We start from the raw sequence: 15,674 nt of genomic DNA on the forward strand, positions 1-15,674 counted from the left end.
ATTCACTTTTCTGCTGTCACCTAATGTATTGTACGCAAGTTACACCCAGAGCTGCAGTCACTGTTTTACTGTTACCTAATGTATTGTACTCCAGTTACACACAGATCTGCAGTCACTGTTCTGCTGTTACCTAATGTATTCCTGTTACAACCAGAGCTGCAGTCACTGTTCTGCTGTTACCTAATGTATTGTACTCCAGTTACAGCCAGATCTGCAGTCACTGTTCTGCTCTTACCTATTGTACTCCAGTTACACCCAGAGCTGCATTCACTTTTCTGCTGTCACCTAATGTATTGTACTCCAGTTACACCCAGAGCTGTAGTCACTGTTCTACTGTTACCTAATTACCTAATGTATTGTACTCCAGAATATGTACAGGACTGTGCCTGTGTAATGAGCAATGCAGCAGTGATGCCTTTAACGGCTCTAATGTGCCTGTACAATAAGCAATGCGGCCGTGTTGCCACAACGACTAAGCAAGTGTCGCTGATTGGTCGCGGCACGCGCGTACACACACACACACACACACACACACACACACACAAATATATAGATATACAGCTCTGGCAAAAATTAAGAGAGCACTGCAAAATTTTCAGTTTGTCTGATTTTTCTCTTTATAAGTATTTTTTTGAGTAAAATGTAAATTGTTCCTTTATTCTATAAACTACTGACATGTCTCTCAATTTCCAAGGACTAAATTTTGTATTTATTTTCTGAAAATGAGAAATAGCTCAAAATAACAAAAAATGCAGTGCTTGCAGGCCTCAAATAATGCAAAGAAAACAAGTTCATAATCCTTTAGAAACAACAATACTAATGTTTTAACTCCGGAAGAGTTCAGAAACCACCATGGTTACTTACCGGTAGCCGGTTTTTCCGGAACCCATGACAGCACCACATGAGAGAGGGATCCGCCCCGCCAGGACAGGAACCTACTGAAACATAAGGGGCGGCACCTCTCCCCCGCTTCAGTTGGATTACAGAGCATTTGAGAGGACTTCCCGGTTAGTTACATATTTATCCAACACCACATCACACAAATACACCCGACTATTGTGCACACCCAAACGGTGAAAAAGGGGGGGAAATATACGGGTGCTGTCATGGGTTCCGGAAAAACCGGCTACCGGTAAGTAACCATGGTGGTTTTCCCTTCACCCATGACAGCACCACATGAGAGATTCTGGAGACTTCGAACACCTTAGGGAGGGACCACCGCTTGCAGCACCCTTCTACCAAAGGTCAAGTCAGCAGAGGAGGATAGATTTAGTCTATAGTGTCTAAAGAAAGTTGAGGGTGAGGCCCAGGTAGCGGCCTTACAAATTTGCTCTATTGATACCTCTGCTTTCTCTCCACCAGAGCCGTGGCGACCTCCTGGGCTATGAGCCTTGATGCCGTCAGGAACCGGGACGCCACTAGCTCAGTAGGCTACACTAATGGCCTCCCTAATCCATCGGGCAATAGTCCCCTTTGACACTCCATAACCTTTCCTAGCACCCTGGAAGGCTACGAATAGGGACTGGGACCTCCTCCACTGGCTGGTTATAGACATATACTCTACTAGGGTTCTTTTAACGTCTAGGCTATGAAATTTCTCCTCCCCTGGGTTTTTCGGATACTCGCAGAAGGAAGGGAGGACAATTTCTTGGTTTCGGTGAAAGTTAGTTACTACTTTCGGCAAGTAAGCAGGGTCTGTTCTCATAACCACCCTATCCTGGTATATCTGGGTATATGGTGGGTTGACTGAGGGCCTGCAAGTCACTAACTCTACGCGCCGACGTTAGAGCTACCAAAATGATGGTTTTTAGGGTGAGATTTTTAGTTGAAATCTGCTGTATGGGTTCAAACGGCTCCTTCGTAAGGGCTTCCAGCACCAGATTTAGATCCCATGGAGCTATTTTTGGTAGGGAAACTGGCCTAGATCTGTGGCAAGATTTTATGAACCTGGCTACCCATCTGTTTGCCGCTATATTGCAATTGTATAATGCACCCAGCGCTGAAACCTGTACCTTGAGGGTATTAACCGCCAGGCCTAGCTGTAGGCCTGCCTGCAAGAACTCCAAGATGGACTCGATTGGGGGTTCTTGACCTAACGGTTTTCCCAGGAATTGTAGAAATTTCTTCCACGTCCTGCCATATATGTTGGTTGTTATAGGTTTTCTACTTTTCATTAGAGTAGTCACCAACCCCGGGGAAAAACCTTTATCTCTCAAAAGTGCCCTCTCAAATTCCACGCCGTCAGATGGAACCCCTTGACTTGTTTGTGGAATATCGGCCCCTGAGCTAATACATCTGGAATTTCTGGCAGTACCCACGGGTCCGAGAGAGACATCATTTGCAGTAGTGAAAACCACGGTCTTTTTGGCCAGAACGGGGCTATGAGGATTACTCTGGCTTGCTCATCTCTTATCTTTTTTACCACTGCCGGGATTAACGCTACTGGGGGAAAGGCATAGCTCAGTTTGAACAGCCACGGGATTTGCAGAGCGTCTACTGCCCACGGGTTTTCCCCTGGGTTTAAGGAGCAGAACCTCCTCACTTGCCGGTTGTTTTTGGTGGCAAAGAGGTCGATCACTGGCTGCCCCCATAACTGTACTATCCTCTGGAATATTACACGATTTAAGGCCCACTCTCCCTCTTTTAACTTGTTGCGGCTTAGAAAGTCGGCTTGAACATTTTCTGTCCCTTTGATGTGTAGGGCCGTCAGGGAGGTTAGATGTTGTTCTGCTTTGAGAAAGATTCTTTTGGCTTCGTCCATTAGGGAGTTTAACCTTGTCCCTCCCTGGTGGTTGACATACGCCACTGCCACCCTGTTGTCTGACATAATTCTGACATTTTGACCCTGTAACATGGGAATGAATGCCCCCAAGGCTCTGTTTACCGCTCTTAACTCTCTTAAGTGGGAGGAAGCCTTCTGCTCTAGGTGACCCCAGGACCCTTGGGCTATTTGTTCTCTCAGGTGTGCCCCCCATCCCGAGGAGCTTGCGTCCGTCAATATTACATCGGACACGGGCCTGTGCCACAAAGTTCCTCCTGCTAAATTTGTGCCGTCTAGCCACCAAGTGAGAGAGTTTCTCCCCTTTTCGGAAAGTTCCAGCTTCCCTTCTAAACGCCCTTTCAATCGTTTCTGGGCTGACAAGATTTCCGCCTGCAGTTGTCGGGTATGAAACTGTGCCCAGTTGACCGCAGGGATACAGGCTGTTAGCGTGCCCAACAGGGACATTGCCCTTCTTAGGGTCATGTGAGGTTGTTGTATTGCTGTAAGGGTCATTTCTCTCACTTTCTCTAGTTTTTTCTCTGGCAAGAGACAAACTTGACGGTCGGAGTCCAAGACGAAACCTAGAAATGTTTGTTTCCTTAGGGGTTGAAGTTTTGATTTCTTTAAGTTTATCATCCAACCCAGTCTTTGCAGGGTTTCTGTTATTTTCTCTACTTGATGTGCGCAGTGATGTTCTGAATTGCCAATGACCAAAAAATCGTCCAAGTAAGGCACCATAATCACATTGTGGATTCGAAGGAAAGCTGTCATTTCCGCTATTACTTTCGTAAAAATCCTTGGCGCTATGGAGATACCAAACGGAAGAGCTGTGAATTGAAAGTGCCTGAGGTCGCCCTGGATGTATAGGGCTACCCTCAGGTATTTCTGGTATTCTGGGTGCATCGGGATGTGGTAATAGGCATCCTTCAAATCTATTACGGCCATGAAGCAGTTGTGGTGTAACAGCTTTATGGCCGAAGTCACCGATTCCATTTTGAATGTTTGGTTCATGATCCATTGATTGAGGCGCCTGAGATTTATTATCGTTCTGAAGGAGAGGTCTGGTTTTTTTTATTAGGAAGAGGGGAGAATAGAACCCCCTTCTCTTGATCTTTTGGGACCTCTATTAGAACTTGTTTCTCCAACAGTCCTAAAATTTCTATTTCTATGGCTGATTGCTCTCCTGGTTCCTTTCTGACGGGGGTTACCACAAATGAAGCTCTCGGATGCTGGAAGAATGGGATTTTTAGGCCATTCTTTATAATGCTCAGAATCCAATTGTTGGCCGATATTTTCTCCCACTCTTGAGAAAAGAGCTTCAATCTTCCCCCCACCAGAGGGCTGGCGTCATTGCGGGGATTTTTTGGCGGTTGAGGTAGTTCCCCCAAACATGAACCCTGGTTCTTTTTTCCTCTTGTCGTCCCACCTTTTCCGCTCTCCCGGGGGACGGCCCCGATTGAACTTTCCCCTCTGAAAGGGCGGTCTCCTCTGATCACCCATGACTCTGGGGAAGCCCTTCTTTTTATCACCGGCCTTCTCCAGGATGTCATCCAGGTTTTTCCCAAACAAGAACTGCCCATCACATGGTAACGAGCATAATTTCGCCTTAGATTGAATGTCCCCAGGGCAGCCTTTGAGCCATAACACCCGTCTTGCGGCGTTCGATAGCCCCGCTGCTCTTGCCGTTAACCTCATTGAGTCGGCGGAGGTGTCAGCCAAGAAAGCGGCAGCTCCGTGTAGCAAGTACATTTCTCCCAATATTTTCTCTCTTGGTACCTTGGAGGCTAATTTTTCTTCAAGTTGTTGCAACCAGACCATTAATGACCGGGCTGTGCAGGTGCCGGCTATTGCCGGTTTCAGACCCCCTGCCGCTGCCTCCCAAGTGTGCCTTAGGTATGAGTCCGCCTTTTTATCCAAGGGATCTCTCAAAACCCCTGAGTCCTCCAGGGGCAGGGCCGACTTCTTGGAAGACCTAGACACTGCTGCGTCAATCTTTGGGACCTTGTCCCAGACGTCCGTGTCTTTAGCCTCAAAGGGGTATCTTCGCTTTGAAGAGGAGGGAAGGCTACCTGACTTCTCCGGTTTCTTCCATTCTCTTTCGATTAGGGCCTGAACCTTGTCATTGACCGGAAAGGTACGCTTCTTCCTTTCTTGCAGGCCGCCAAACATTACATCCTCAAGTGATCTCTCTACCTTCTCCTCTTGCAGGCCCATAGTGGACCTGATGGCTTTGAGGAGAGCGTCCGTATCTTCTACAGGAAAGCAAGGTCTGCCCCCCGTATTACTGTCTGAGGATGAAGATGACCCGTGCTCAACTTGATACTCTGAAGAGGAGGAGCCTGACGAGGAACTCGGGGAGGTTCTCCTACTCTTACTCTTCTTTTTTAATAATTTTTTAAGTGAGCCCTGTACCTCAGATTTTATTATCGATCTGAGGTTTGTTGCCAGGCTCGGCACCTCTTCAGCCATAGTCCGCTGGATACAGCTGACACATAAGTCCTTTTGGTAGTCTTTTGCTAAAGGGCTGTGGCATATGGCACATTCTCTATTTTTCTTTTTGCTTACAGCTTTTTTGCCTCCCTAAAAAAGAAAAAACAAGACATAGGAAGGCCTATTAATGTCTTACTTTCACGGAGATCACTCACCACCCAGGAAAGACGGATACCGGGCTCTGGGGCTGCGAAGGAGCGTGCTCTCTGCGCTCTTTTGATCTCGAGGAATCCCTCAATCGGTGACTCGGACGGCTGCTGCTTTTGCCGCTCGAGCGGCTCTTGCGACCAGAAGCTTGCGATGGGGGCAGGGACAACGGGGACGGTGAGCTATCCTCCTGAGACGCCATTGTCACCCCTGCAGCCGCTTCTGCTCCTTCTTTTATGCAGTGAGTGAGCCCCTCATTACCCCTCCCCCCGCGACCGCCAGCCGCTTCTCCTGGCCGGCGTCATGACCGTCGCGTCGTGATGACGTCAGCGGTCGCGCTCCCACGTCAGTCTCTGCCCACGGCTTCCCCTGCATGCAGGGGAAGGAACGGGCGCGCGCGCAGGGGGAGGGCGGCACAGGGAGGAACCTCCGAAGGGAGGACATCGGACCGTGCCCGCACGAACCCGGGGCCCGTATGAGGAAAAACCCCGGGGACTGCGCTACCAGCTGCCGACGGCCAGCGTCGCAGGTAAACCAGCCCTGCATTTTTACACGCCGGGACGGCCCTGGGTCTTTTCATCCTGACAGGCACCGCCGCTGTCAGAAGGATTCCTTTCCAGGACAGGAACCCAACTGAAGCGGGGGAGAGGTGCCGCCCCTTATGTTTCAGTAGGTTCCTGTCCTGGCGGGGCGGATCCCTCTCTCATGTGGTGCTGTCATGGGTGAAGGGAAAATCAATATTTTGTGGAATAATCCTGATTTTTAATCACCGCTTTCCTGCGTCTTGGCATGCTTTCCACCAGTCTTACACACTGCTTTTAGGTGACCTTATGCCACTCCTAGTACAAAAATGTAAGCAGTTCTTTTTTGTTTGATGGCTTGTGACTATCCATCTACCTCTTGATTATATTCCAGAGGTTTTCAATGGGGTTCAGGTCTGGAGATTGGGCTGGCCATGACAGGGATTTGATGTGGTGGTCCTTCATGCACACATTGCTTGACCTAGCTGTGTGGCATGGCGCATTGCCCTGCTGGAAAAAACAGTCCTCAGAGTTGGGGAACATTGCCTGAACAGAAGGAATTAACTATTTTTCCAGGATATCCTTGTATGCGGCTTGATTCATACATCCTTCGCAAAAGATTATCCTGCCCAATTCTAGCCTTGCTGAAGCATCCTCAGATCATCACCGATCCTCCACCAAATTTCAGTGGGTGCAAGACACTGTGGCTTGTACGCCTCTCCAGGTCTCCGTCTAACCATCAACCAGGTATTGGGCAAAGCTGAAAATTAGATTCATCAGAGAAGATTACCTTACTCCATTCCTCTATGGCCCAATCCTTGTTGTCTTTGGCAAACTTCAGCCAGGCTCTCCTTTGCTTCTCATTGATGAAAGGCTTTTTTCTACCTTTACAAGACTTGAGCCCTGCCTCTAGGAGCCTGTTACAAACTGTTCTTGCCGTGCACTTCACCCCAGCTGCCCTTTGCCATTCCTTTTGTAGGTCACTTGATATCATCCTGCGGTTGCCGAGTGACATTCGAATAAGAGGACGGTCATCCTGGTCAGTAGAGAGTTGCTTTTGCTCTCTACCGGTCTGTAGTTTTGTTGTCCCCAATGACTGCTGCTTGACCTTGTTGTATTGGACTGAAAATTTTAAGAATTGAGCTCACTCAAGACTTTTCTTTTCAACTCCTTGGCATGGTTAAAAGTTATTTTTTCCTTCCTATTACTTTTGGGATATTACTAGCACTTGTTTTGCCATCCAGCTTGTCCTATTGCAAGAGGACTGTGAACACCACAGCAGGGTTTTTTTATACTTCCCTTAGTTAAATAAGATTTGGTTCAGATGATCGCCTAATCAGAAGCACATTAAGCAGAATGAGGTGTACTCTGGTTGGGATTCAACTGACACTGGAATGGAATGGCTGTCAGACATGGAGAGAAGCTGATTTTTATAAGACTGTGCAGTGGTCTCTTAATTTTTGCTAGAGTTGTATATCTATTTTAATTCCCATTGACCTAGCTGGATGTTATTTTTTTTTCCGCAAGACAAAATACGTTTATTCTTGTAATGTAATAGTGCGATGATCTATAAAATATGCTAAGATTCCACAGTGCTCCATCCGCTTTTATCTGGCCAGAAGGTGGATACAATTTTCTGAATCATTGCTGCTCTCTTGTGAAATCCTGGCGACATGATAAATCCCTAATTGTATTTGCATCACAAAGTCTGATGTGTGGTTTATTTTCTTCAGTATTTTACAGTTGTCAGTGGAGAAAACTACACGGCGTAGACAGACAATGCGCTGACTTTGCAGATACAAATCCGCACTTGCTCAGAGTAACTATATTCAATCAGCAGTGATCTCGAAACGTAGGTGGATAATTGGCGGCAGTCGTTTTCGGCAGACAGTAAACTTAGTTGCTAGCGATAAGTGCAATATAGTTGTGGCCAAAAGTATTGACACCCCTGCAATTCTGTCAGATAATACTCCGTTTCTTCCTGAAAATGATTGCAATCACAAATTCTTTGGTATTATTATCTTCATTTAATTTGTCTTAAATGAAAAAACACAAAAAGAAGTGTCCTAAAGCCAAATTGGATATAATTCCACACCAAACACAAAAAAAAAAAAAGAGGGTGGACAAAAGTAGTGACAGTGTTCGAAAAATCATGTGATGCTTCTCTAATTTGTGTAATTAACAGCACCTGTAACTTACCTGTGGCACCTAACAGGTGATGGCAATAACTAAATCACACTTGCAGCCAGTTGACATGGATTAAAGTTGCCTCAACCTCTGTCCTGTGTCCTTGTGTGTACCACATTGAGCATGGAGAAAAGAAAGAAGACCAAAGAACTGTCTGAGGACTGGAGAAACCAAATTGTGAGGAAGCATGAGCAATCTCAAGGCTACAAGTCCATCTCCAAAGACCTGAATGTTCCTGTGTCTACCGTGCGCAGTGTCATCAAGAAGTTTAAAGCCCATGGCACTGTGGCTAACCTCCCTAGATGTGGACGGAAAAGAAAAATTGACAAGAGATTTCAATGCAAGATTGTGCGGATGTTGGATAAAGAACCTCGACTAACACCCACACAAGTTCAAGCTGCCCTGCAGTCCGAGGGTACAACAGTGTCAACCCGTACTATCCGTCGGCGTCTGAATGAAAAGGGACTGTATGGTAGGAGACCCAGGAAGACCCCACTTCTTACCCCGAGACATAAAAAAGCCAGGCTGGAGTTTGCCAAAACTTACCTGAAAAAGCCTAAAGCGTTTTGGAAGAATGTTCTCTGGTCAGATGAGACAAAAGTAGAGCTTTTTGGGCAAAGGCATCAACATAGAGTTTACAGGAGAAAAAAGAGGCATTCAAAGAAAAGAACACGGTCCCTACAGTCAAACATGGCGGAGGTTCCCTGATGTTTTGGGGTTGCTTTGCTGCCTCTGGCACTCTGCTTGACCGTGTGCATGGCATTATGAAGTCTGAAGACTACCAACAAATTTTGCAGCATAATGTGGGGCCCAGTGTGAGAAAACTGGGTCTCCCTCAGAGGTCATGGGTCTTCCAGCAGGACAATGACCCAAAACACACTTCAAAAAGCACTAGAAAATGGTTTGAGAGAAAGCACTGGAGACTTCTAATGTGGCCAGCAATGAGTCCAGACCTGAATCCCATAGAACACCTGTGGAGATATCTAAAAATGGCAGTTTGGAGAAGGCACCCTTCAAATATCAGGGACCTGGAGCAGTTTGCCAGAGAAGAATTGTCTAAAATTCCAGCAGAGCATTGTAAGAAACTCATTGATGGTTACCGGAAGCGGTTGGTCGCAGTTATTTTGGCTAAAGGTTGTACAACCAAGTATTAGGCTGAGGGTGCCAATACTTTTGTCTGGCCCACTTTTGGAGTTTTGTGTGAAATGACCTATGTTTTGCTTTTTGCTTCATTCTCTTTTGTGTTTTTTCATTTAAGACAAATTAAATGAAGATAATAATACCAAAGAATTTGTGTTTGCAATCATTTTCAGGAAGAAACTGAGTATTATCTGACAGAATTGCAGGGGTGTCAATACTTTTGGCCACAACTGTATGATGACCACTGAGGCCCAAACAACATAACAAAATGTAATCTTGGATGACAGGAGCCAAATTGGTTATCAGAATATATCATCTTCTACTTTTTCACTGGAGAATAAGGGATTAATTTGTGGAACAATAAGACAAATGTAAGCCACGTAACAAAGTTCTTACCTTTTTAAGAACCAGCTCTCCGTTCATATGCATAGCCAAGTTACTGAAATGTAGCAGCATCTGGTCAGTCGGTAGTTGCAGCTCAATGACATCCTCGCCATAAAGAACAATTATCGCAACGCATAGGAAAAGGTGGAAATAATCCGTCTAAAAGGAGAAAAAGTGATTATATCACTTTACATTCATTTACTGTAATTGTTATTGTCCTCCTGTCACGGTCAGGTATTGGAGCATGAATTATACATGACAGCGGTCAGCCAAATGTGTGCTCGGCAAACAGCGACCTTACACACAAAATGGGGGATACACATGACCAATGAATTGGGCTTAGCTGCAATACCAGTCACAAACCATGCACAAATGTGGTGCTGTTCTTTAACCCCTTAACCCCCAAGGGTGGTTTGCACGTTCATGACGGGGCCAATTTTTACAATTTTGACCACTGTCCCTTTATGAGGTAATAACTCTGAAACGCTTCCACGGATCCCGGTGATTGTGAAAATGTTTTCTCGTGACATATTGTACTTCATGTTAGTGGTAAAATGTCATTCAAATAACTTGCGTTTATTTGTGAGAAAAAATGGAAATTTGGCGAAAATTTTGCAATTTTCCAACTTTGAATTTTTATGCCCTTAAATCACAGAGATACGGCACACAAAAAACTTGATAACTAACATTTCCCACATGTTTACTTTACATCAGCACAATTTTGGAACGAAAAATTTTTTTTTGTCAGGAAGTTATAAAAGGTTAATAGTTGACCAGCGATTTCTCATTTTTGCAACACCATTTTATTTTTACGGACCACATCACATTTGAGGTCACTTTGAGGGGTCTATATGATAGAAAATACCCAAAAGTGACACCATTCTAAAAACTGCACCCCTTAAGATGCTCAAAACCACATTCAAGAAGTTTATTAACCCTTTAGGTGCGTCACAGGAATTTTTTTCAATATTTAAAAAAAAAAAAAATGAACATCTAACTTTTTTTCACAAAAAAAATACTTCAGGTTCAATTTTTTTTATTTTACCAAGGGTAACAGGAGAAATTGGACTGCAAAAGTTATTGTGCAATTTGTCCTGAGTACGCTGATACCTGATATGTGGGGGGGAACGACTGTTTCGGCGCATGGCAGAGCTCAGAATGGAAGGAGCGCCGTTTGACTTTTTCAATGCAAAATTGGCTGGAATTCAGATCGGACGCCATGTCACGTTTGGAGAGTACCTGATGTACCTAAACAGTGGAAACCCCCTACAAGTGACCCCGTTTTGGAAACTAGACCCCCCAAGGAACTTATCTAGATATGTGGTGAGAACTTTGAACCCACAAGGGCTTTACAGAAGTTTATAACGTACAGCGGTACAATTAAAAAATCATATTTTTTCCACAAAAATGATCTTTTCACCCTCAATTCTTATTTTTCCAAGGGTAACAGCACCCTAAAAGTTATTGTGCAATTTGTCCTGAGTACGCTGATACCCCACATGTGGGGGTAAACCACTATTTGGGCGCATGGCAGAGCTCAGAAGGGAAGCAGCGCCATTTGACGTTTTTGGCTGGAATTGAGATCGGACACCATGTCGCGATTGGAAAACCCCTGATGTACCTAAACAGTGGAACCCCCCCACAAATGACACCATTTTGTAAACTAGACCCCCCAAGGAACTTATCTAGATGTGTGGTGAGCACTTTGAACCCCCCCAGTGCTTCACAGAAGTTTATAACGCCCGGGCATGAAAATAAAAAAATCGTATTTTTTCCACAAACATGATCAATTTGTCCCCAATTTTTTTATTTTCCCAAGGGTAACAGGAGAAATTGAACCCCAAAAGTTGTTGTCCAATTTGTCCTGAGTACGCTGACGCCCCATATGTGGGAGAAAACTACTGTATGGACACACGTTGGGGCTCGGAAGGGAAGTAGTGACGTTTTGGAATGCAGACTTTGATGGAATGGTCTGCGGGTGTCATGTGCGTTTGGAGAGCCCCTGATGTACCTAAACTATTGAAACTCCCCACAAGTGACCCCATTTTGGACACTAGACCCCCCACGGAACTTATCTAGATGTGTGGTGAGCACTTTGAACCCCCAAGTGCTTCACAGAAGTTTATAACGCTCGGACGTGAAAATAAAAATCATTTTTTTTCCACAAAAATGATATTTTTGCCCCCAATTTTTTATTTTCCTAAGGGTAACAGGAGAAATTGGACCCCAAAATTGTTTTGCAATTTGTCCTAAGTAGGCTGATACCCCATATGTCGGGGTAAAACACTGTTTGGGCGCATGGCAGAGCTTGGAAGGGAAGGAGCACCATTTGACTTTTTCAACTCAGAATTGGCTGGAATTGAGATCAGACGCCATGTTGCATTTGGAGAGCCCCTGATGTGCCCAAACAGTGGAAACCCCCAATTCTAACTCCAACCCGAACCCCCACACACCCCTAACCCTAATCTCAGCCCTAACCCTAACCCTAGCCCTAACCCTACCCTAACGGAAAAATGGAAATAAATACATTTTTTTTATTTTATTATTTTTCCCTAACTAAGGGTGTGATAACGGGGGGTTTGATTTACTATTTATGGCGGTTTTTATGTTTGGCAGCTGTCGCACGCTAAAAGACGCTTTTTATTGTAAAAATAGTTTTTGCATCACCACATATTGAGAGCGATAATTTTTCCGTATTTTGACCCACCTAGTCATGTGAGGTCTTATTTTTTGCGGGACGAGTTGACGTTTTTATTGGTACCATTTTCGGGCGCGTGACATTTTTTGATCGCTTTTTATTCCGATTTTTGGGACGCAGAATGAACAAAAACCAGCGTTTCATGAATTTCTTTTGGGGGAGTGCGTTTACACCGTTCTGCGTGCGGTAAAATTGATAAAGCGGTTTTATTCTTCGGGTCAGTACGGTTACAGCGATACCTCATTTAGGTCGTTTTATTATGTTTTGTCGGTTTTATGCAATGAAAACTATTTTATATAAAAAAATTATTTTTGCATCGCTTTATTCTGCGAGCTATAACTTTTTTATTTTTTCGCTGATGATGCTGTGAGGCGGCTCGTTTTTTTCGGGACAAGATGACGTTTTCAGCGGTACCATGGATATTTATATGCGTCTTTTTGATCGCGCGTTATTGCACTTTTTGTTTGGCGGTATGTCAATAAATCATTATTTTTTACTTCGTTTTTTATTTTTATTTTTTAAGGGGTTCGCTAAAGGGGTTAACTAATGGGACAGATTTATAGGGCGGGTCGTTACGGACGCGGCGATACCTAATATGTGTACTTTTATTGTTTTGGTTTTTTTTTATTTCCAAAAAATGGATTTATTTGGGGGAATATTTTTTTTTTTTTCTAATTTATTTGGCGATTTTTTTTAAATTATTTTAACACTTTTTTTTTTTTTTTTTTTTAACTTTATTAAATAGTCCCAGGTGGGACATCACTGTCCTGTGACAGATCGCTGATCTGTCACATCACAGATCACTGTGACAGATCAGCGATCTGTCACAGGCAGTGCAGAAGGCTTCCTCATGCCTGCGCTTTGCAGGCACTGAGGAAGCCAGCTTCCTGCAGGCCCCCGAAGGCCCCCGTCGCCATCTTGGATTCGGGGGCCTGCAGGAAAGGAGCCCCCCGCAGCAGCGCTGCACATTGCGCTGCCGTGGGGGGCTCAGGGAAGCACGGAGGGAGCTCCCTCCCTGCCGATGCTTCCCTTTAACCCCCGGTACACCGCGATCATGTTTGATCGCGGTGTGCAAGGGGTTAACGTGTCGGGGGCGGTCCATGACTGCCCCTGACACATTGTGCCGGGTGTCAGCTGTGATAATCAGCTGACACCCGGCCGCGATCAGCGGCGCTCACCACGTGGGCGCCGCTGATCGCGGTAGACGTACTATCCCGTCCATGGGCATAGGGGCCCGGGTCCCATGAACGGGATAGTACGTCTGATGTCAGGAAAGGGTTAATTGAAGGAATGACACAGACTCCTTTTACGAATCTAAATGAAACCATACTCAAATCATTGCTCAGTCCACTGAAGCAATTGTCCCCGGTAAGAGAATTAAAACAACTGTATTCTTCACCTGTCTGCCTAGTACATAATAATCTATTTGTCCCACGACTAGTGTTGACCGATACCTTCCGATATCGGGAAATATCGGATTGGATCGGACCGATACCCCAAAAATATCGGGTATCGCCGATTCCGATACCGGAAACCCATGCAAGTCAATGGGGCACAAATATCGGAATGAAAATAAACCCTTTCTTTCCTTGCACATCCAGTTCGGGAGGAGGGAAGAGAGTGGGCGGTGCGGGGGCAGAGACTATGCGTGTGTGCGAGCGGGGTCTGTAAGGGCCTCTCGGGGGTCTGTGCGGGCCTGCCGGGGGTCGTGTGTGTGTGCAGGCATCGTCCGATGGGACTATAAGTCCCATCGGGCTATGCCTGCTACAATGACAGTGATTGACACATTAGCCAATGATGGGACAGTAGTAGTCCCATCATCCCGCTAATGTGTTGAATGTATAAAATAAAAAAAATAATAAAATACATACTACATACTACATATATACAACATACATACTACATACATACAACATACATACTACATACAATACATTCGTACAATACATACATATAGACATACACTACATATAACATAGAGTACATACTCACCATCACTTGTCACTTTGATCCCCGAAGCCAGTCATCTGTAAAAAATATTAAAATAACAACCAATATACTCCCTGATCCACAGAAATCCACGAGTGTCCCACGACCATCTCCCGTGGAGAACAGCAGTATCAGCTTATGCGACCGCTCTCTAGGGGCTCCAGGAATACAATGACGGGAGGTAGGTATCCTTCCGCACTGTATTCCTCCGCCACTGTAAAAAAAATAGTCTCTAGTCTCACTTTTGGCATTGCTGTGTGAGAAAGTTCCCACGCAGCTTTTGCCATAAAGTGAGACCAGTGAACTATAGTAACCTCTCAGTGATGCACTGCAGGAGATCGTCGTGGGACACTCGTGGATTTCTGCAGATCAGGGAGTATATTGGTTGTTTGTTATTTTAATAATTTTTACAGATGACACTGGCTTCGGGGATCAAAGTGACAAGTGATGGTGAGTATGTACTCTATGTTATATGTACTGTATGTCTATATGTATGTATTGTATGAATGTATTGTAAGTAGTATGTATGTAGTATGTATGTAGCATGTTGTATGTATGTAGTATATATGTAAGTATGTTGTATGAATGTAGTATTTATGTAGTATGTATGTAGTATGAATGTTGTATATATGTAGTATGTATTATATATGTAGTATGTATGTAGTATGTATGCATGTTGTATGAATGTATGTATGTATGTATGTATGTATGTATGTATGTATGTATGTTTTTTTTTACATTCAACACATTAGCCGGATGATGGGACTACTACTGTCCCATCATTGGCTAATGTGTCAATCACTGTCATTGTAGCAGGCATAGCCCGATGGGACTTGTAGTCCCATCGGACGATGCCTGCACACACACACACACACACACACCCACCCCCCGGGCAGGCCTGCACAGACCCCCGGGTAGGCCCGCACAGACCGCGCATCATGATGACATCATTCCAGCAGCCAATCACAGCCATGCCATTAGTTAACATGGCTAACACAACTGGCTCATTGCATTATGGGAACTTCCGATTCCGGTATTTGATATTGTAAAAATATCGGCACTCAGTATCGGAACTCCGATACAGCGAATATCGGCCGATATCCGATATTTGCAGTATCGGAATGCTCAACACTACCCACGACCAGTCTAACTCTGCTACATCTAAATTGTAGGCTGCATTATTGCATGATGCGACTATACAGCCTGCCATCTAGCAGAGACACTGAGCTGTGCGTGCTTGCTCAGCTTCTGGCGGTGAACTCCTTTCATCTCACTGACGTCAGCACGAAAACCGTGGGAAAAGTCATAACAGTGCTTGCGCTGACGTGAGTGATTTGAACGGAGTTCATTAGCTGTG

At 45.0% G+C, this 15,674-nt stretch overlaps 1 protein-coding gene across 2 annotated transcripts in view; it reads right to left on the reverse strand.

Moving 5' to 3' along the window:
- Positions 1-15,674, reverse strand: part of TBC1D16 (TBC1 domain family member 16) — a 92,166-nt gene that overhangs the window by 5,520 nt on the left and 70,972 nt on the right. For both annotated transcript variants that reach the window (XM_073588081.1, XM_073588079.1), the window contains exon 11: positions 9,643-9,789. In XM_073588081.1, the coding sequence (XP_073444182.1) occupies positions 9,643-9,789 (147 nt within the window). The remainder of the gene's footprint in view (positions 1-9,642; positions 9,790-15,674) is intronic.

This window comes from Dendrobates tinctorius, unplaced genomic scaffold (genome assembly GCF_039654945.1).
Source record: "Dendrobates tinctorius isolate UK_male_01 unplaced genomic scaffold, ASM3965494v1 ptg000103l, whole genome shotgun sequence".
Classification (NCBI taxonomy): domain Eukaryota; kingdom Metazoa; phylum Chordata; class Amphibia; order Anura; family Dendrobatidae; genus Dendrobates; species Dendrobates tinctorius.